The following is a 20,996-nucleotide window of genomic DNA, read 5'->3' on the forward strand; positions in this document are numbered from 1 at the left end:
ATAAAGTATCGGCTATGGAAAATGACAGGTTTGGATAGTTCTTTTTGTGTTTTTCATTGTATCATTCTGTCTTGTTCTCTCGAACAAGTCCTCTTGTCGCGTCATGATGACGGGTTACTATATATCCTCTTGCGTTGAGATTGTTATTGGGTGTATATGTAGCCAATTGGCTATATGTACTTGGCAGGCGAGTTTTTGAGCCATTCTCTTATTTCTGCGCTTGACAGTTATCAGGTCTTTTGCTTTCAGTTGATGGGTCCTGTGGCCTGGCGTTCCTTTGAAATTTCTATATGTTGTATCTATTGCACTTACCAACGGCTTGATAATCTTTTGTTCTATGTGTTTGAGAAAGTCGGATGAATTGATATTAATTCCACCTCACTTGCCTTGAAAGATGCGTGGTATATATCGGTCTAATTGATAAGCCTTCATAAGAAGTTAGACAAACGTAAAATATGATCGGCCCTGTTGGTGGCGGCGGAATGGCAGCTGGCGCCTGTGCCGATGCTGCGTGCTCCACTCGCCTGCCTGACGAGGCCCGTGAAGGAGAAATGTAGGTGGAATTGAGTACCTGGGTACTGATTGCAAGCGATGCAAGATGTTATGTAGTACACCCGTCTATCACCCGTTTCCTACTTCTGATCCCGCGTCTTACCTAGCTCGCAGGTCGTGACACCTTCGTTGCTCGGACGACACGCCATATCGACGTCAGACGGGCAAGCAAACAACCACCAAACACCAATATAGATCCAGGCCAGCAACAGGGGCAACATGCATTTTGCATCTACATTCTATCTCTTACTCGCACTCCAGCTCACGCCTACCTACCCACAATCTCATCACAACATCGAGAGCATCTTCCTGGGCTTGCTCTGAAAACCCCTGCTGTTCAAATGTCGTGCACTGGGAACAATTTGGATCCGAACGCGGGTGCCGCGCAGCGTCTCGTGCTAGAGCGTTCACAACTGGATTGCCTTACCAAATTATACGGCATTCTGCGCGAGGACAGAGAAACCACTATCCCGGACGAGCAGCTCGGAATTCGTGGGCATCGCTCGAGGCGCGCCTCTGGATGTTGACGGCCTGAACGCGCCGCAGCAGAGCGGCGATTCTTTGCAATTCTTCAGCCCCTGCGATTGGACGCTGGTGATTCTTGAGTCGGAATCGGACAGCGGCTGGGATGATAGGGAGTGGCTGGACTTGACTCGGTGGCGCGTAGAGAATTTGTTGCTGTTGGAAGTCGCACTCTTCAGATCAGACTGGTTTAGAGCTCGTCTTTTGACCCTTGAGAGCGTTGAGGGAAATGTATGGGAGCCGGCCGTGTGAGCTTCAATCTGCCCTTTATGCCCGTTCATCTAATATAACAGAATGCTGACCGCAGTCTAGCCGCCACGATGGAAGAACGCGTTGGAGTTGCGATCGAGAGCATATCAAAGAAGCCATTCGTCTCGAGCTACCTCGGTGAGAATACTACTACGACACGGTGGATGAGGTAAACTACCCGTATAGAGGAACCTGGGCATATTTTGCCGTTCCAGCGGCTGATAAGCCGCATGCCGTCTGCGTCATGCTTGACTCGTCCATTCCAGGGGAAGGTATCGCTACAAAATCTGAAGTCGAGGCTACAGTCAAGATGATAGAGTTCCAGTACCAGCAAGCCTGTTTCACCAATCATCATACCAAGTTGATCCTAGTCTGCACTCAATTTGGCAAACAGGTAGCTCGCATTACGCAGGCATATTTCGATGCGAAAATCGGGAGGCTGATCCTCCGCCAGTCTCGAGTTCTCGAACTGAGGGGGGCTGAAACTCCTCCGGATGCTTGGCTTATGCTTCGCTGGATGGTCTCCAGCCCGGTCGGCCCAACTCAGTATCAGCCACCTACGAGTCCGCCAAAAGACTTCCGCGAGGAGAGCTCTAGCCGCCCACCGCATATTACAATTTCCAGCTAATTCGAAAAGTTTCTATTGACGGGGAGCTCGCCATCGCCGGTTGGCCAGACGAAATTGCTAGGCACACTTTTTCGTCGGCGCATTCCACTATCACTATCTCTATCACTTATTCAAGCTAGAAGTCGTACATTAGATGGCGGTAAAATAAAATCGAAAGAAGTACAAAACCCTCGACTCTTCTTGTGATGCGGTGATTGACTAACGTAGCAAAGAAAGTGGCGAGACACAGGGCAGTTATTAAACTTAGCATGGGGTATAGGGGTGTAGCCGCCTTACAACAACCGATGTCTCGTAGAAATCACGCACGAAGAGATTTTCGGTGTCGAAAGAAAACCGCTGGCCCTGTAGAACTATTACTCAAAGTTGTAGAGACAGTGCTTGGGTAAATGGCACGCAACAGCAGATGTGGGATCCCACATGCGATGGCTTTCGTCAACCCTCCAGAGAGATATCAATTACTCAATGCATATCAAGGCTAGGACAAGTTTCTACAATTTCTTTGTTGTAAAAGTGCTTCGAGCACCTGCCCACGTAAAATGCCAATGAGGCTCAACGACGACCCATTAACTGGTTTCAACAACCTAAAACTGACTTACACCAGCCACGAGAATGATGCTAGGCCTGGCCACGGCAGCGCGATAATTCCAACTCTCGCGACGAAACAGCGTCAAATTACATTTAGCCGCTAAAAGATGTGCTACAGTTATAGCTTAAACGTTTATGGAAAACCGACTGCCTTATTTTCCTCTCCGGGAGAGGAACCTGGGCAATGCTGCTATAACGCTAGCCTTGGTGAGCCTTCTCCAAACAACATCCCGAGCTAGCACCCGGGGCGCGCTGAATCAGCGGCGGTCAGCGCGGCCGTCAATAGCACCCTATCCCAGACGAGTACTCATCCCAGACCGACTCAGACCACCCAATCCGACCAGGTGCTCTGGTCTGTCGGTCTGACGACAATCGCCGGTCGGTCGGTCTGCGGTCTGAAGATAGTCTGCCAGACGGTCTGTCAGACGGTCTGTCTGTTAGCCACACTGTCCACACCTTTCCGCATACAGTGTTTAGACTCATGTTGCTCGGCGCAATAGTCACAAATTTGGGATGCGTTGTATTGAGTGCTAATATGTCCGTAATTATAGCAGTTAAAGTATTGCTTCACTCGGTTGGCGCGGTCATAAAGCTGGCATTGATGGATCTGGCCATCCCATACCATGCCGGCGTAGATGACGGCCTTGGCCATCTCTGGTTCTGTATATTCAACTACGATTGACGATGCTCGCTTGAGGTGGCCTACTTTTGTAAGCCACCTAATGTAGGAAATCTTGGCATTTGGGATGACTGCGTAGTTGTCCGCTAGCATCTGGTGGATCGTAGCTTCCTGGTCCTTGACGTTGAGTGACTTAGTAGGGATGCCGTGGACGATAACTCCGTAGGTTGGTACGACGAGTTCCGCATTTTCGCCCAAGTTACTGGTCCACCCTTAGTTTTCTGTAAGCAGTTTCGCTTCTTTTAGACGGGTGATAACTTGAACGTCGCCGCTCTTGAGTTGGTGTTGTCACAATATAAGGCACCTTTTGCCGCAACCCGTATCCCTGTACAACTGAATTGTCCCTGTACAGCTGAAGATATTCGCCACAAGGAGTCATCTTAACTGACTATATTAGAAGTAATTAAGACCATCTTTTAGATAGAGAACCAAGTACTACGCGCTGTCTTTGAATGCATCTACCTGACCGATCCCGACTGTAACAGGTGTGCAGCCACTACCGTGATCGACCTGGTGGCTGCGTCGGCGCGTACTGCTGCCTCGACTTGCAGTTTGGTCCATGATTCTGGGCGCGTCCGGTGTCGCTGAATAATCCCGTTGTCTTTGAGATTGACTGTGACTGTACGGTCCTTATATGTTGTGACTGTAGGTCGGTTCTTCGTGGCGGACGTGTCTTGGGACACTGGCCGGGGAATCGCGGAGAGCCTTTGGCATGCGCAGCGACTTGTGCCCAAGACACGGCGCCTAGTGTTCGTGCTCCACTAAAGTTTGATGCACTTAGTGGGTTAGTGCTCAACGCCGTATAAGTAATGTCTAATGCTTACTTATGGCCCGGGCTTAACAGACCTCGCATCGACAGGAGCCTGCAACGTTCTCTGTCGCGGCTTTCTTTTCCACATCGATCCGTAGTACAGGACTCTTTTGCCATTTTCCTCCACATATCCAGTACTGTTTTCTATAGGCCGCTCAAAAAAGTTGCGCTTAAACCAGTACTCTACCAGACCGTCTTCACCAAAGAGATGCACTAGATACGCCTCATCAGGTTTAGCCACAGCCTCGACCATCTTAACGCAGTAGTCACTTCTAAAGTATGCTTTGTCCGGTTCTGGAAAATCAGGCGGCAGCTGCCCCAGCAGCTCCATAGTTTCCTTGTCCATCATGATGCACGCCCGGTACCGTGTATCCAAGGAGTCGTAGGGTCGCCCGACGAACTGCAGCCAATCGTTAAAGTACGCCCGCACCTGTTGTACGCTGGCGTCTTGTAGCGCGTGGTCCTCGAGCAGATCTAGACGGAATCGCCAAAGAAACTCGTCGTTGGGTTCCGTATCGACAGGCACCGGCGGATGGCCATAGTTTCCTGGCTGCTTTAGAGCCCTTGCCTGGTCTGCTGCCCTGTCTCTCGCGTCCCCCTCATTTTGATGCTCGACGAGGCGGTGAAGAATTTGGATAGCATTTTTAAATAGCGCATCGTATTCAAAGCTAACACGCACAACAGCGAAGCCCCATGTGCCGTCTCTTGACACAATCGCGTTGATTCGCTGTCGCATCAATCGGTGGTTTTCATCATCACCAAAGTAGCGGGGTGGCCTATGGAGCTCGCGCAGCCACGAGGGCTTCGGGATACCGCCGGGTATAATCCCTTGAGGAGGAGGAAAACGAGCTTATTCGCTGGAAATTTTACGCCGGCGAGCTGCAAAATTGAGTAAATATTGGTGAGTGTGTGTGTTGCCCGATTGATGAAGTGGATGAAAAATTCGACAGGTCATCCATGTGCTGCCAGTGCCAGTCCCAAGACTCTCGGTAAACTAAAGTACCAGTACAGTAACGTGAGGTGAAAAGATGCGGCGAAGTGGTGAAGAACCCTGCACCTTCTCCACGAGACTTCGGTGGCCGCGTCAGAATTCATTTCGGCAGCAAAATAAATGATGTTGAGCAAATAATGACTGTTATCGCTTGCTATGCGTCCCGAATGGGCTTAACGGTATCGAATGCACGCTCTTTCGCACTGCACGCTCCTGCTAGGACATGGCACGGCGTTATGTTAAAAACGATAGCGCCGTATATATGCCCAAAGTGCTTAAGTTCGATCATGAACTAACCGCTGTAGACGGTGATGATGATCTTTGGCAAGCATTTGAGAACATGACAATTTCGGGTGTGGATCCAATTAAAGAAGATGAAGCAGGCCCTCACGACACATCATAGACAGAGAATGTCGACATGGTTAAGCGCTCTGATTTTAATTGACCTTCGGTCAATGAAATGTACGCTAACTCGGCGTTGCTTTTCTTGCTCGAGGAGGTACGAAAGGAGATTGCTACGGCGCGGGTCTTACTGTGTGAGAAATTCAAAAAGGAGAATGCCGAGAAGATGCGTGAGAAAACAGGAAATGAAGTGGCGGAAAAGACACCTTTATCCAATTGGGTCATGCTGCGGTTAGGCCTGCATCTGAGGGCCATGCCATACCTAACGACTGCCGGATTTCTCAAGTCAGCAATGAATAACCTCATGGAGGCCCAAGTCGACGGCTATCTTTGTCGCCGAATTCCCGATGATTTCTCCAATGCTCCCTTGGCCATTTGCGAAGCGATGCCGTGCATGAAAACCGACAGATATGACGCAATTCTCCGCCAGGAAACCGTGGACATGGCATGCTGGATCGCAGAGCGCCACGGCAACAAACGTGACGGTTTCTTGCAATCATGTGCTGGTGGCGCAAAGAGACGGCTGATGATTTCGCAGGATCGCCACGAGATTTACATAATTATTGGAGAGTATGGGTCAAAGTACGGGGTATACATCACAGGTAATGCTGCCTGGCTTGCCAAGGCACCGCTACCGCTACCGCTGGACAAGTTTGATCTTGAGGAAAACCGAAAGGCAGCCAGGGGCTCAGCCTCGTATAGTGAACAGGCCAAAGTGATGGGTGTCGAGAACGTTCGACTCTCGCATATGGTACGGGGCGACGAAAAGAAACCTACTTCGGGGAGCAGGGCTCTTCGATCTCAACATCCGCGAGTCCTGCTCTCTGCGGATGAATTCTTGATTATGCACCAATTTGGCCCAGTCATCACGAGCAGAGCCGACAATATGGAGCGCCCTGTTCGTCGTCTAGTCGGCTTATGCTACAGCTTGACGCAAACCCAGAATAGTCTGTTCGCTTTACTTGTTTGTTTGTTGCTGCTATTCTTTTCTTCTTCTTTTTTTCCTCGTTCCGTCGGCCTTGTCTTGGCTCTGCGTTTCTATTTACGTCGCTGTTTCCATGTCGCTTCCCTACCATTGTCTGGCTTTGCTCCTTTCCTCTTGTTTTACGTTTTAATTTTTTGCTTGAGCCTACCGTACTTGTTCATTTGTTTCGCACTGCTCAGTTCTTTACTCATTTTCTCATGTCGTAATTTTGTTTTATTTCGTTGCTCTCATTTTCTCGTCGATGGCTTACTTCGCTCTCTCCATACATCGTGTGTGAATCACACGCCGTTTACTCGTAAGGTACACCCGACAAACCGCATACGGCTCTGCTTAAAATGAAATGGCAGTCGTTGGACACAAGTCCTCCCACAGCATTTAAGCACTCTCATGGTACCGCCCAGAGACAAGGTTACAGAACTGGGACACAAATGGCCACACACAGAAAGAAATGACTCGAAAGAATGCAAGCATTGGCATCCTATCTTCTTTTAAAATATAAGAAAATAAAGTCTGCCCTTTGGCAGGATCAACATTTCCGTTTCATGTAAGTGCCGTTTGGTGGCGCGCCGGGCCGCCGACAACCGACAGTAGTGAGCGGGCGCGATAAGATTGCGCGACAGTCTCCAACTTTTTTTTCCACAGCCACCGCAACGGCTTTCGTCTTTCCACCTCAGTTCTTCTCAAACGCCCACTTTCTCCAAGGTTCAACGCTGACGCACAGCATGGCTGACCCAATGCTAACGTCGCTGTGCGCCATCTGCCACATCGCGGCGCCCAAATACAAGTGCCCGCGGTGCGGCTTGCGCAGCTGCTCGCTCGCCTGCATCAAGAAGCACAAGGCGTGGTCCGAGTGCAGCGGCGCGCGCGACCCAACGACCTACCTGCCGCCATCACGGCTGCGCACGCCCGCCGGCGTCGACCACGACTACAATTTCCTACACGGCATCGAGCGATCACTGGAGCGCACCGAGCGCGTGCTCGTCGACGAGCGCCGCCTAGTGCAGCCCGAGGAGCTGCGACCGATGACGATGCAAGAGGTGCGCTGGAAGACGGGCCGCGACGGGCGCAAGCGAAAAGTGCTCGTGACGCGGCTGCTGCGCGAAGCCAAGGGCCGGAACTTTGAGCGGTTCCTGGCGCAGAAGCTGCGCAAGCTCAACATCGAGGTGATTTGCGTCCCAACGGGCATGACGAGGCAAAAGGAAAACAATACGACGTTGAATAGGAGGACGTCGAGGATTAACTGGCAAGTGGAATGGTTTGTGATGACCGACGCCGGTGCGCAAACGCAAGACGAGGGGAGAACAGCAACCAACGCCACGAGGTTCCTGTCAAAAGTCATGGACAATATACCGCTACACGAAGCATACCGGACGATGCTTGATGAGCAACAAGCCGCAAAGCGACGACAGGCGAAGAAAGAAGGCCGCGCGACCGAAGAGCAAACCCTATACTACGGAAGCTGCCCAGAGTCACGCTGCTGGCCGTCGCCGACGACCATGCAAGATCCGCAGACTGGCTTGTGGTTCGCTTGCACAGGGCCGGGCATCGACCTGTGGCCCCATGAAAAGCAGCGCGAATACCAATTCTTCCTCGCTCGTCCGCAAACACGGCGCCCCGATCAACGCACCACAGTTTCGCCACTGCAAACAAGTGACTGCTTCCGCGACGCCTTGGCCAATACGCGCGTCCTCGAGTTTCCCGCGATTGTCGTGCTTCGCAGCGGGCAGCCCCTGCCAGAAACGTATATACTAGGGCCCAAGGATACTGTATCACCGGCGGCGGCGGCACCAGGTACTATTGGGACGAAACGCAAGGATGGGCCCGCTGATGCTAAGAGCGGCGGCGACAAAGCGGCCAAGAAGCGCAAGAGCGAGGATGTGGAGGAGGGCGAGGTGAACGAGGACGACAATGAGGACAGTGATGGTGCGGTGGGAGGGCTGTTGGAGGGCGATGTTATTGCGGAGCAGAGCATGGGCGAGGACGATGACGATGATGATACCAGCAGCGCGGGAACGTCGAGCGAATCAGAAAACGAAATGGTCGAGTAGCATTTGACAGCTCGGGGCTTGCGAAGCAAACGCATTGCGAGGCGTTTTAGGTTTACTATGCATTTTAGGCCATGATGCCTTGTATTATACATGTACTCTTTGTGAGAATATATTATGGTCTCCCACAGTTATGACGTGGAAATACGGATGAACTTCTTTCTTTGAAGGAGAAACTTGTAGCTCCCTTTGCAAATGATGCCGCCGCATCACGGTCACTGAATCCTGGCGAGTCGTGGAGAATACCTTACCAACGCATTGTAGGGGTCTCTGAGGTAAATTGAGCAAGCGGCTGTTTGCAGCTCCCAAGACTATTGTCCAACAATGACGCAGTTCCTGCGCATTATTCGCGAGGCACGGGTATAGTGATTTCGTTTTCTTCGTCACACCACTGCTTAAACTGGCGCAGGCGCTTCGTCCGCTTCTCGGCCATTTTTCGGCCGTCCCGCGTCTTCATGAGCGGCACCAGATGCAGGAGCTTCTCATCAAAGTGCTTCAAAGTGCCTCCGAGCGATCTCGTCGTCTTGGCATAGCCGTCCTCAAACACTCGGCCGATGCCAATAGCCCCAATCGTATCGAGGCAGTCTGCATCCCGGACCACCCCAAGCTCTGGGTGTTTATCGACAAGCTTGATCATAGCACCAGGGGTCCTTTGCTTCCTTTTGTGGCAAATGGTAGTTCCTACTTATAAAAGTAGGGTTCTATAATTAATTACTTATAGTATTTTAAAAATATAGTATATTAGGGAAAAAAAGTAGTTTTTTTTAGCTATCTACTATAAGGTACTAATCTTTTATAGTTATAATATATAGGTATTATAGTGTATAGTTAGATAGAAACTTTCTTCTTTTTTAGGACTGGCTGTTACAGCCTGCCCAGCCTCTGGTGGCAGTGGCTGGCGAAGAGGTTGCATGGAGGCCTCTCATTGGCCAGAGCCACCGATTACCCCACTTATGTACGAGCTCACCACAGAGCTCTGTGTGGCCGCAAACGAGTTATGTATCATAGACCTTCAACACCACGAATAAGAACGGAATACTGCTTTTACTTGTATCGCGATACTATCAACCTGTGACTAACAGTGGCAAAAGAAACATTGGGCAAAGTATCCGAACAATTCTCGTTGTTTGCTACTGCAGCACTGAACAGTCAAACCACGTGAAAGTGTCAGTAATCATACAGCGGCATGAATTACTCCGATGACCTACATCAACACGGCAATTCGGAACGCCACGAGCCTCCCGCTACCGCATTGGCCTCGCCACCACTCCAGGAGCGAACCGGTCAAGCTATAGGCAGAGCTATACATACAGCCAGCCAGCCGCACTCTTTTGGGAATGCCACGATATACCACACCGCGGGCCCCGATGCCCATACCTCCGCCATCACGTCACCTGGTGGCTCTACTACTGCCCTCAATCCGCGCTCCTGCGTCACCTGCCGTCGTCGCAGAGTCCGCTGCGACAAGCAGATGCCCTGCTCCAACTGCCGACGTGCCAAGACTCCGTGCATCTTCCCCGCCCCCGGTCGCGCCGCGCGCCGGCAGAAATCCAACAAGGACCCCGATGCGCCGCCAAAGAGTCCTGGCCAGCGAGAGGTTGAGCTGACTACGCGGCTGCGCAAGCTCGAGTGTATTGTGGAAGAGCTGAGCGGGCAGATTGCCGTCGATTCCGGGAGCAGCCGGCTCGCGCATCTAGAGTCTCCACAAGTGGCCGTCGGCGGTGATGGCGTCTCGCAAGGCTCGGGCACGGATTTCTTTGGTCGGCCTGCCACCGAGGGTGTTGATGAGACGAATGCCGATGTCCTGCCGGGGGGAGATGTTGGCCAGCAGCTTGGTCGTATGGTTATTGGAGACCATAAAGGCACTGTTCGATATGTTAGCAGCGGCTTTTGGTCCAAGATGAATGACGAGGTGAGCCTCGATCACCCCTCGCGCTTCGCCGTCACAGATGTGCTAACCAGCAGGCAGATTGACGATATTCGTGCCGAATCACAGAGACTCAGTATCGACGACGACGACAACGTATCCGACTACGATGAATACCCCATAGAAACAACAGAGTCTCTTGAGACCCTCCACGACCATCCTTCATTCTTCTTAGGATTTCCATCGGTCGACGCCGATCTAACCAAGTTGTACCCTTATCCACCCCAAGCTACGTTCCTCTGGTCGATTTACAAAGAAAACGTCGAGCCATTAGTCAAGATTCTGCATATCCCGACTGTTGAACCACTACTGCGAGAGGCAAGAAAAGATGCCACGTCGCTGTCGCCGGCAAACGAGGCTCTAGCTTTTGCCATTTACTTTTCCGCTCTTACGGCGCTAGAACCAGAAGAGGTCCAAACAAATTTTAGAGCAGCAAAGTCTACGGTACTTGCACAGTATCGCTTCGCTGTCGAGCAAGCTTTAGCCAGAGCAAATCTTTTAGATACCTCGGATATTACCGTCTTACAAGCCTTCACGTTATACCTTCTCATCAGCAGGCGACCTGATACCAGCAGGTTCTGCTGGGCTCTGACAAGTTTAGTTGTGCGCCTGGCACAAGGCATGGGCCTACACCGAGACGGCAGCCACATAGGCCTATCCCCTTTCGAGACAGAGATCCGAAGAAGATTATGGTGGGCAATTTTGACACTCGACCTACGATCCGCAGAAGATCTCGGCACTAGCATGGTGATTCCTGACGACGAATACGATACTAAAATGCCACTAAACATCAACGATGCTGATATCTGTTTGGAATCTACCGATTTTCCAGAGCCACGCGAAGGGAGGTCGGACTGCGCAGTCGCTCTAGTGCGATTTGAATTATGCTCCATGACGCGACGCATCTACAGTACATCGTCTACGACGGCATTGCGCTCCGACAAAAGCAGCTTAGATAGAAGCAGCACTGCTGAAAAGGAGCAAATGATTATCAAGGTATATCAAAGGATAGAAGATAACCTTTTTCGACATGTAGTCGACGAGGCTAGTCCATTATGTTGGGCCGTTGCTATGATTACGCGTCTCAACATAGCCAAGACATGCTTGGATATCTACTACCCCCTCCTTCTCCCTGGCGCTAAAGAGCAGCTGCCGTGCGAGGCCCGTCAAAGACTCTTTGTTGCTGCGATTGAGATCATGGAATGTAATCACAAACTAGGCACCGACGCTCGCTATAAGCAATACCGTTGGCTGTTCAAGACATATACAGTCTGTCATGCCGTCACCCACGTTCTGGTGGAGATCTGTCGGCGCTCCTGGACGGCTCTCATTGAACGTGCTTGGCAGGCTGTGACGCCGTACGGGGGAGTACCCGCAGAGCTGGAAAAGAAGGCCGATTATGCGGCTGTGTTTATTCCTCTGCGTAGGATGTTTGCCCGGGCTCGAAAACATCGCGCTACGGAGATTGCTAGGCTTCGGGCCGACCCAGAGGAGGCGCGGCGACTAGATTCCGCGGAGCGCATGGACCCGGAGACGACTCGCTTCGGTCCTGTGCCTGGAGCAGAGCACATTATGGATGAGGCCAGAGAGCGTTGGAGGCTGCTGCTGCAGTCAGAAGGCGCCAGTACCACGCCTTGCTTTGACCCCCAGGCCGCCGCAGGCAACTTGCATTCAACAACTGAACAATTTCCCCAGGAAGCACAGCTCCAGAGTGTTCCCCCCGCCGCTACGCTATTGCCACAGTGCGCAAAAGCAGTATCGTCAGGTGGCGTCGATTACACCTTCTCCTACGTGGATGTGCGCATGCCTCATCACAACGAACCGGTAACTGACTTTTGGGATATCGGCAATCTGAATCCGGCGGCAGCCCTTAATAGGTCGGCTCAACAGGAGCTGCAGAATTCGGGACTTGACATGCAGCCTCTGGGGGGCACCAATACACAACCCTATCTGTGGGCTGACACGTTCTCAGCCCCCGGAGTGCGACTCGACGATATATTGGCCAATGACGGGGAGATAGAAAATGACTTTGATTGGCAAGACTGGGATCAGAGTATCAGTGGGCTGGAGATGGGATCCACGCAGTCCCAACCTCCAGGCCCGGACCAGCCTTGGCCGTGAGTTGGCATGATCTACACTATGACATGATATATACCTGGTCAAGGCGAGGATCCGCGATTGTTGGAGCCTCGCCCCTTGGACTTGTCTTTTGTCATTGGAATATGCAGGGTTTGTCAGGACAAGACGAGGAGATCCGCGATGCACTATACTTTTTGAATGGTAGATGAGGTTCATAGCAGTCCAGGACGGTGTAGATGCGAGGCAAAATTATTACGCGATTGGTGCGAGGAGACATAGACCTAAATGCAGGTTTAAATATCAACCATTTGTTCTCTATCTTTTTTTACCCTTCCTCTTTGCACTCTTGCTCGTCACTTTAAGTTATATCCCGCCAATCTTCTCTGCATTCGCTATTTGTCTACCTAGGCCGCCTCGCCGAGCCGTGCTGTAATCAGCCTGTGAAAAGCAAAACATGTAGTTTCGAAGTTCGAAGTCTCAGGCAACCAGGGCTGATCCGAAAGCGGGCTGTCGCGTGCAGCGCGCATGGCCCCGGTCGCCCTGTTCACAAGGTGGTGTACGATCAGTTCATGACGAGACGTTGTCGAGCATCCGGGGCGCGTTGCCGCCAAAGTCAATCCACGGATTGGTGCCCAACGCCGCTGCGCCTTCGGCGCTCGAGGACTCGTAGCGTATGACAAACTCCTTGGGGCCGTGTGCGTACGCCACGACGAGACCATGCTGCGCGTCCAGGAACGCGCCGTGGGGACGCTTGCCGGGATAGCTGAGGCGCCAGGCTTGGTCGCCAATCTCCACGGCGGGCACCGAGAGCTTGACGATGACGCCGTCGGGGAGCCGGAAGAACCACGTCATCGGGCCGCCCGACACCACAGTCATGACCTCGTCGATGCCGACGCCGCCCTCGTCGGCGGTGTTTACGTGGAGGCGACCGAAGCGGCCGAGGACAAACTTCCTGCCGGCCTCGTCCATGGCCTGCATGTCGTAGACCTTGGGGTAGGGGGCGACGTTGTGCTCAGAGGTATTCAGGTTGCCGCCGTCGCGGACCTCGGGCGTGCGGCCGGCGAGCTGAACCTGCGCCAGGAGACCATTGCGGTCCAGGCTAAACTTGGAGATGAGCTCGGCCTGCTCGTCCTCCGAGATGGCCCGAGTCTTTGACGCCTCCAGGATGGGGTAGGCCTCCGCGGGGACGGGAGTCTGGCTGACGCGGACGCCCACGGCGCGCAGAACCTCGTTGACGGCCGCGATGCCGATCGTGGACGGCCGCCCGCCGGTGTAGGAGAGCGTGAGATTGGCTTTCGTCATTTCTGGTCTCGTGTGTTGCAGGTGAATGATCTTTTGGTGAATATCGTGGATAAAGCTCAAGCTGCCTTTCGAAATGAGACGACTTGATTGAACCGCACGATATACAACACGACGCGGCGGTGCAACGACTTTTATAGTGAGTTGGGTGATGAGAGAGATTGAGAAAATCTGTCTCCTCGCCTCGAGCTCACTCAATTGCGCAATTGCCTGTGGCGCGGCTTCTTTCGTGCCTCGCCTTTTCGCGACTCGCCCTGACTAATTAGCACAGTCATAAGTCAGAACGACCCAGCGTCTCACGACCCGACGCTATCCAAGGTTTAAGCATAATGTGGACACATCAGCCGAATACTCGAGGGCTTGACATCGTTTTCGTCGTCGATGCATCCGCAGACAACCGTGCTCTCGTTTTGTTTAGTTGAATATTATTGCTCAAATCTTGTCTCAGCGTGCGTGCCGTGTTTGCCCATTCCCAGACTTCTAAGTCAAGGCGCAACAGTATCTCCCAACATTCTCAAAGAACGAGCTTCAACTACTTGACATGCTCTCACTCGATGTTCCTTATCATTCTGCTTTTCTCGGGCTTGAGATTACATCTGCTCATTCCGGCGACTCGCATCTACAGCGACTATACCAATCAACGCTCAACCGCTATGACTAGCTAGGGCTCTCTCGCATAAATCAAATACATCAGTTCATAAGAGCATGTATCCCGAGAGTATGCTTTACTTAGGGTGCATAAACGGAAAACCTACAAAAGAAATCGTCGGCAGGGCGAATCCATCCACCCTTGACAGCAGATGTACCAGTAGCCGTGGTAGACACGGCCCGAAAAAGTCTACTGAGGATGGAGCAATGAGTTCCTACAAGCATTTGACAAGTTTGAGGCCATGGTCCAAGACTCTTCGAGAGAGAAATTTTGTAAACTCCCACTTAAACAGTTACGCAGCAGATGGCAAACATTCGAAAACGCAGGGAACCGGGGAAATCAGTGTTTCCACACATGCTTGCACCTGAGTTATAGTATACTTTAGAATTTACCCTGCTTTAGAAACCTCACTGCAGTACATTGGTCTCATGTGAGCATCTTCTCTTCAGGCCCAGGTAGCTGGCGACAAGAAACATAACCGCCGAACTTGGCTTTGACAAGAAGGGCTTGTGGAGACCAATATACTACGCAAGGTTTATTTCGTCCTTCCTCTTTTCTGTTCCGGGGAAGACGGGTAGTACAATTTGGATTGCAAAATTCTGCGCTATAATGTCGCCCCGCGTCTCCCGAAAGCGGTATTTTGACCCTACGCTAGCCACGCATCGGTGTGGCCCTACGAGCTCTTTGCATACCTGTAACGGTCAGGTTAGTTGCAAATCCAATCGCAGCTCGTTGATTTGTTGCCCCGCAAATTTTGCTTGATAATCTGCTACTAAATCGCCACTTTATTGCCCTGTCTCGCTCTTTCTCGCGCCGCGAGATGTTTGGCCTCTCGTAAGCCGGAAAGGACCACGTCATACAACAGAATTCTGCGCATTTTGGGCAAACTTTGTTTCAACATGGGATTTCTCTCAAGAAGGTGCTTGTGCATTATCCACGGGGCTTGAATGTGAAAATACGCTACTCGCAGCGCCGCAAAGTATTTATATTTCCATGGCGCTGCGTCGTTCAACGTTGGATATTTCTTTTTGTTTTTATCGAGCAACCGGAAACATCCTCGAAAACTCGTGAATATTTACACCACCGAGCGTAAAGCATGTCTCTATCTAAACCAACCTCAACCAAGATTCGTATATCGCCCTCGAATACTGGGTTGTGGCGGATTACTCAAAGTGACGAGGCTGCCAGTTGCGCTGCAGTACTCCTGGAAAAAGATCTCAATGCAAGTTCGACTTGCGCACCATCTCCTTACGCCGGTTGCTGACGCATGGCCCTAATATAGCTGCATCATGTATTCCTCAACAGCCTTGGCTTCCACGATCATGTAAGTAGGTGTGAACGAGGCGTTCACAACGCGCAAACCAGTCGATCTCCCAGCCGGCTTAGCTAAACACTCTTTATTAGATGCCACATCATATCCTTGCGCTTTTTGGGACAGGTGCCAATGCTGCCCAGATTCAAAAGGCATTTGATCTGCGCCACGAACTTCAAAAACCAGTACAGCCGCTACATGACGGAGTTTTGGCCGACCTTGAGGCCTCGTGGGCATCAGCTGCACCCTTTCTAGGGGATGAGAAGTACTACCCTGACTTCCTAGCATACTTCCAAGCCCAGATTGAAGAACATGGATACGAATGGGTCCTGCGGGAATACCTATTCAAGGGAGATGCTGCGGCAGATGACTTGCTCGTTCGCCTGCATTCCAGCGTTTTGCACCCCCTCATTCAGCTCATGTATGGCCTGGAATGGGAACAGCCAGCTATTGTGGCAGAAGCACTTGCGCAGACTTGTGTCCATCAAGGAGAGGGACTTGACCAGCTGCTGCTTGAGAGCGAGCGCCGGGCAAACAATGTCGCCAATGCTCCTGTCGCGCAAGATCCGACTGATCATATGCCGGCTTTGTCGACTATGTTTGAGCGAGTTCGGGCCGACCGTCGTTTTGATGGTGCTACGAAATTCACCGATAAGAGCAAAGTTGTTGATGGTATCTTGACACGGGTCAAAGAGCCGATGTTGTCTGTACTCGAACAGGTGAGAGTTCATGATGACGAGCTTGAGGAGCGCACTGCGGAAATGATACATACTATCAACCTTGTCGCGTCAGCGGCTGCTATTCGCCCTCCTTACCATGTGAAATATGATTTCTTCCTCGTGTGAGTTCTTCTTTTTTTTGGGGGGGGGGGGGGGTGTCGCTCTTTCGACATCGCGCGGAGCCGCTTGGGGAGTCATTTTACTCATTCGATCTGTTAGTCACCACGTCAATTCGGCTCTCATCTACCTGACTATGCTCAATTTGCCCTGGCTTACGCGCGAGGAGAAGCGTCGTTTTCTGGAGTGGAAGATTCGGATGGATCTCATTGAGTATGTGGCACGAGGTCGGACACCGCTTGGCCTCGACCACGTTCGATCATACCAGCCAAAAGTCCCGTCTGGCGGACAATCTGTCAGAGGTACGCAAGACTCCTGTTTTGCTTTTTCATGAGAAGACTTCTAGTGGAAATCATTCGTTACAGATTCCATGTATATTCTCGGTGTTGTTCTGTGGCTGATGCGGTCGTTTGGATATAGATATTGGCAACAGGCTGCAGAGCTTTGGCGACGATGGCCACGGCATCAAACAAGCTAGAGCAATCGCCCTGGGCCACGAATTTATGAAGCAGTGGCAAGATAAGCCATGGGCCATTCTAAAAGACGACGATGTTTGGCGGAAGATCCAACACATGGCAGTCGATGCGCTGGAAGGGCCCGGCAATCTCTACGTAAGATCCGCAGGCTTCGATGAGGCTTGGAAGGTAAGGCATTGTGCTCCATGTCCTCAGCAGCAAAACTGACGCGTTTCTGCCTAGGATATGCCTCTGGCAACGGCTCCACGACGACCTGAGAATGAATTGCAGGTCTTGCAGACTGGGAGTGGCAGTTCGGCGCAAGCTTTAGCGTCGACGTGAGACTCGGAACTGGTTGATTAGGCACGTGTTTTATTTTATACTTGTGATTTGCAATTGCATTTGAAAAATATAGCACGTTGCTGGTGATGACATTCACGCGGCGCGGGAGTGGCAAAATGAGGGTTGGTGTGCATTGCTGCTTCCAACACCATCACCGCAGTACTGCGTTGAGAAATGTGCCAACGCGTTCTTGCAGGTGCTTTGCTTTCTCTTATATGACCTGCGCTGCCAGGTGCATTTTTTCTTAGAACTCGCCCAGTCGTTTACTATAGTATCGTCGAGCGCCAATACACAACTTATTACGGCTTATGCAGACCTAGTGAGACAGTGCCATCGAAATGCAATTAAATCTCTGCTGGCTTTAATGAGACCTTGATGATTTGAGTTGGCTTTGATGGCATTGTTGCGTGATGCGCACTTATCACGTCGGGTAAGTGTAGGTTCTTCAGGTACATGTGCCACGCACCCATGCAAGGTGGGTGCTGTATAGTAATATAGCTACTATACATTTATAGCCACTTAGACTTTTAACACATTAAAAAGCTTTTTTTTTGATTGTTTTTAAAAGAAAATAGTTATATTTTAAATAAGCTTAAAATAAAAAATGAAAATTTGTTAGAAAGTTATTTATATTTTTTTCTATAGAATACAATTAGCTAATAAGTCTTTACTTAAGAAAAATATTTTACTAGTATATTACTAGTAGCTGTGAAAGTATAGTGGCGGTGTTACTGCATACACGTGCCTTGGGTGGGTGCGTGGCACGTACAAGCAGATGCTTCTCACAGCCGCCCGTCAAGCCGCAGGTGCGTTTTGGGTTTTGGCCGGGCGCCACAAGTTAGCGTGCGCTGCTGTGGCTGAAGGCCACTCAACCTCGAAACCAGCTTGTCACCAGGGGCTGGGAAACACAGGAACCTCACGACATAGCGAAACCGAATTCAACGAGCGGCAGAATTAAAATACAACTCAGTCTACAGGCACAGCAATTGGTGCATTTGACTGGCCTCTCAACGCCCCGCACCATGGTCTGATTGGCCGTCCGCTGCAGCCTCTCTGCCGACGACAACACAACCCCCGACCACTGCCATGGACGACACGCCCGCGCCGAAGCTCTCGGAGCTGCTGCGGCACCCCGACGACCTCGACAAGATCCCCGGGCTCAAGCAGGAGTTTGCGCGCAAAAAGGGTGCCGTCGACGGGCAGCTGCGCAACGGCCTGCGCGAGCAGCTCGAGCGCACCCAGTCGGGCATGAACGGCCTCGCCGACGGCCAGCGCACCGTGCAGCTCATCAAGGACGAGATGATGCACATTGACCGCCTCTGCTCCGAGTCGCAGACCATGATCCAGGACTTTGCCAGCATCAACCTGGTCTCGCAGGCCCATCGCAACTTTGTCGCCGTCGAGACGATGCGCCGCAACCTCGAGGCGTTTGACGACCGCCTCAACGTCGTCGAGACGATGCTGCGCGCCGACGACGAGGACCAAGAAAACATGCCCAATCTGCTGCCCTGCCACTACGAGCTCACGCAGCTGCGCAACATCCGCGACGACGCCATGGAGCAGATTCAGCGCGCTGACGACTCCTCCCTCGAGGCGACCCTGGAAGACTACTTTGCGCGTCTCGACGACGTCATTGACTGGTTCGACGAGCACGTCGGCCTCGTCGCCATGAACCTCATCAGCCTCGTCGTCAACGACAACAACGGCCTGGTGGTGCGCTTCGCCGTCATCATGGAGGCCGAGGAGAAGAGCGACCGGCGCGTCCTCGCCCTGCAGGACGCCCTAAAAGACCATAAAGAAATCGCCGTGCGCTTCCAGGGCATCGCCGACGGCGCCAAAAAGGTCCGCGGCTACAAGGACAAGTTCCTTGCGGCCATCAAGCTTGGCGCCGAATCACAGTTTGAAGCCTCGCGCGAAGAGTTCCTCGACGACCCGAAGAGCCTGGAAAAGATTATGAAGTGGTTCTTCAACGACCTCAACGCCGTGCGCGTCGGCATGACGCCGCTCATGCCGAAGCGCTGGAACATCGGTAAAGTCTACGCGGACATCTACCACGCCCTCATGCGCGACTTTCTCGTCGGCATGGTCGACGACCCCGAGGCTTCGTCGGCGCACACGCTCGAAATCATCAGCTTCCCCGAGAAGTACTATCGCAAAATGGCCAAGATGGGCTACGCGCAGGCCGACCTCTCGCCGCACGTCATCGACAACCGCGAGGCGGAGCTCGTGCGCGACTTTCGCCAGCTCATCATCCGCTTCCTCGACGAGTGGATCGAGCGCATCTTTGCGCAGGAGGAGCGCGACTTTGCCGAGCGCAACGCCGTCGAGGGCAGCAACCTCGACACGGACGAGTACGGGTACTTTCGCACCAAGAACCTCGTCGCGCTGTGGCGCATGCTGCGGGAGCAGGTCGACGCGGCCGTCAACTCGCAGCGCGCCGACGTCGTCGAGGGCGTCATCGACGCCATGTTTGTGCGGCTCCGCCAGCGCCAGCAGCAGCAGCAGCGCATGCTCGAGGACGAGGCCCTGCGCTACGAGACGGGCAAGGTGCCCGACCTCGAGGGCTTCCAGGCGCTGCAGGACTGGCTCGTCGCGACGGCCAACGACCAGATTGCGTGCATCGACGACGGCGAGGACGAGACGCGCCTCGGCTACCTCTCCTCGTTCCGGCAAAAGTTTGAGCCCCACGTCACGCCGCAGTACCTCGAGCGCGTCGAGCAGGAGCTCGGCGCGCTGCGCGACGGCTACGTCGACTGCAGCACCTGGTGCATCAACAAGTTTGCGCAGCTCGTCTTCGCCATCGACTTCAAGGCCGTCATGCCCGACTTCTTCACCCCGCGGTGGTACACCGCCACGGCCATGAAGCAGATGGTCGTCACCCTCGACGAGTACGTCAACGACTACCGCGCCGTCCTCCACCACTCCCTCGTCGACATCTTCATCGAAATCTTTGCCGACGAGCTGCTCGTGCGCTACCTCTCCAGCGTGCGCAACAAGGGCGCCAAGTTTCGCCGCGCCGACCCCTTTCGCGACAAGCTCTTCAACGACATCGCCACCGCGTTTGAGTATTTCGGCAGCCTGCCGAACCCAGACGTCGGCGCCTCCATCAAGCAGACGTGGCGCGTCACCGAGGGCTTCCTCGCCCTGCTCTCGGCGGACCGCGCGGCCGTGCCCGACGAGTTTGCGGCGCTCAAAGCTAGGTACTGGGACCTGCAGATCAGCTGGGTCGAGGCCGCGCTGCGCAGCAGGGACGACTTTGAGCGCGCCATGCTGAATGCCGTCAAGGCGAGGGCCGCGCAGGTCGAGGTGTCGCGCGGACCAGAGACCATCATGGCCAAGATTAAATAACAGAGGCCATGTTGGGAAAGCTGAATGATGAAGGTTGCTCTTGTAAAGAGAGATGGAATTTACAAGAACATGCAAGACCCGTCTACACAATTATGCTGCAGAAGAATAGAGCGTCTCTTGCAATGGCACATTATAGTGCATTCACGGGGTGCCAGTGTCGTGTGCGGATAGTAAGAGTTATGAATTACTACAAGTAATGCGGAATGACTAGAAAATACTGTGCAAATGAGGGACCTAAAACAACTCCATCAAGGAAAAGGTACACACAACAAATGATAAAGAAAAAACGTTCAAATGAGA

At 52.5% G+C, this 20,996-nt stretch overlaps 8 protein-coding genes across 8 annotated transcripts; 5 read left to right on the forward strand and 3 right to left on the reverse strand.

The window, feature by feature from the left end:
- Window positions 1-1,303: 1,303 nt before the first annotated feature.
- LMH87_007852 (uncharacterized protein) lies at window positions 1,304-1,951 on the forward strand (the record flags this gene model as incomplete). Its single annotated transcript, XM_056200265.1, has 3 exons — window positions 1,304-1,322; window positions 1,387-1,461; window positions 1,539-1,951. 3 exons carry the CDS (start codon window positions 1,304-1,306, stop codon window positions 1,949-1,951), a joined length of 507 nt encoding a protein of 168 aa, XP_056057721.1.
- A 1,760-nt stretch (window positions 1,952-3,711) lies between these two features.
- On the reverse strand, window positions 3,712-4,762 carry LMH87_007853 (uncharacterized protein; the record flags this gene model as incomplete). Its single annotated transcript, XM_056200278.1, has 3 exons — window positions 3,712-3,991; window positions 4,040-4,078; window positions 4,209-4,762. 3 exons carry the CDS (start codon window positions 4,760-4,762, stop codon window positions 3,712-3,714), a joined length of 873 nt encoding a protein of 290 aa, XP_056057722.1.
- A 2,364-nt stretch (window positions 4,763-7,126) lies between these two features.
- LMH87_007854 (uncharacterized protein) lies at window positions 7,127-8,452 on the forward strand (the record flags this gene model as incomplete). The annotated part of the gene is made up of 1 exon (XM_056200289.1): window positions 7,127-8,452. One exon carries the CDS (start codon window positions 7,127-7,129, stop codon window positions 8,450-8,452), a length of 1,326 nt encoding a protein of 441 aa, XP_056057723.1.
- A 340-nt stretch (window positions 8,453-8,792) lies between these two features.
- LMH87_007855 (uncharacterized protein) lies at window positions 8,793-9,086 on the reverse strand (the record flags this gene model as incomplete). Its single annotated transcript, XM_056200300.1, has 1 exon — window positions 8,793-9,086. One exon carries the CDS (start codon window positions 9,084-9,086, stop codon window positions 8,793-8,795), a length of 294 nt encoding a protein of 97 aa, XP_056057724.1.
- A 549-nt stretch (window positions 9,087-9,635) lies between these two features.
- LMH87_007856 (uncharacterized protein) lies at window positions 9,636-12,497 on the forward strand (the record flags this gene model as incomplete). The annotated part of the gene is made up of 2 exons (XM_056200313.1): window positions 9,636-10,361; window positions 10,419-12,497. The coding sequence occupies 2 exons, from the start codon at window positions 9,636-9,638 to the stop codon at window positions 12,495-12,497; spliced, it is 2,805 nt and encodes a 934-aa protein (XP_056057725.1).
- Window positions 12,498-13,022: 525 nt separating this feature from the next.
- Window positions 13,023-13,757, reverse strand: LMH87_007857 (uncharacterized protein; the record flags this gene model as incomplete). Its single annotated transcript, XM_056200325.1, has 1 exon — window positions 13,023-13,757. One exon carries the CDS (start codon window positions 13,755-13,757, stop codon window positions 13,023-13,025), a length of 735 nt encoding a protein of 244 aa, XP_056057726.1.
- Window positions 13,758-15,499: 1,742 nt separating this feature from the next.
- LMH87_007858 (uncharacterized protein) lies at window positions 15,500-17,348 on the forward strand (the record flags this gene model as incomplete). Its single annotated transcript, XM_056200337.1, has 6 exons — window positions 15,500-15,625; window positions 15,686-15,727; window positions 15,808-16,556; window positions 16,654-16,853; window positions 16,972-17,195; window positions 17,250-17,348. The coding sequence occupies 6 exons, from the start codon at window positions 15,500-15,502 to the stop codon at window positions 17,346-17,348; spliced, it is 1,440 nt and encodes a 479-aa protein (XP_056057727.1).
- A 1,086-nt stretch (window positions 17,349-18,434) lies between these two features.
- Window positions 18,435-20,696, forward strand: LMH87_007859 (uncharacterized protein; the record flags this gene model as incomplete). The annotated part of the gene is made up of 1 exon (XM_056200348.1): window positions 18,435-20,696. One exon carries the CDS (start codon window positions 18,435-18,437, stop codon window positions 20,694-20,696), a length of 2,262 nt encoding a protein of 753 aa, XP_056057728.1.
- Window positions 20,697-20,996: the final 300 nt, after the last annotated feature.

Source organism: Akanthomyces muscarius, assembly GCF_028009165.1.
Source record: "Akanthomyces muscarius strain Ve6 chromosome Unknown contig_15, whole genome shotgun sequence".
In the NCBI taxonomy this organism is placed as follows: domain Eukaryota; kingdom Fungi; phylum Ascomycota; class Sordariomycetes; order Hypocreales; family Cordycipitaceae; genus Akanthomyces; species Akanthomyces muscarius.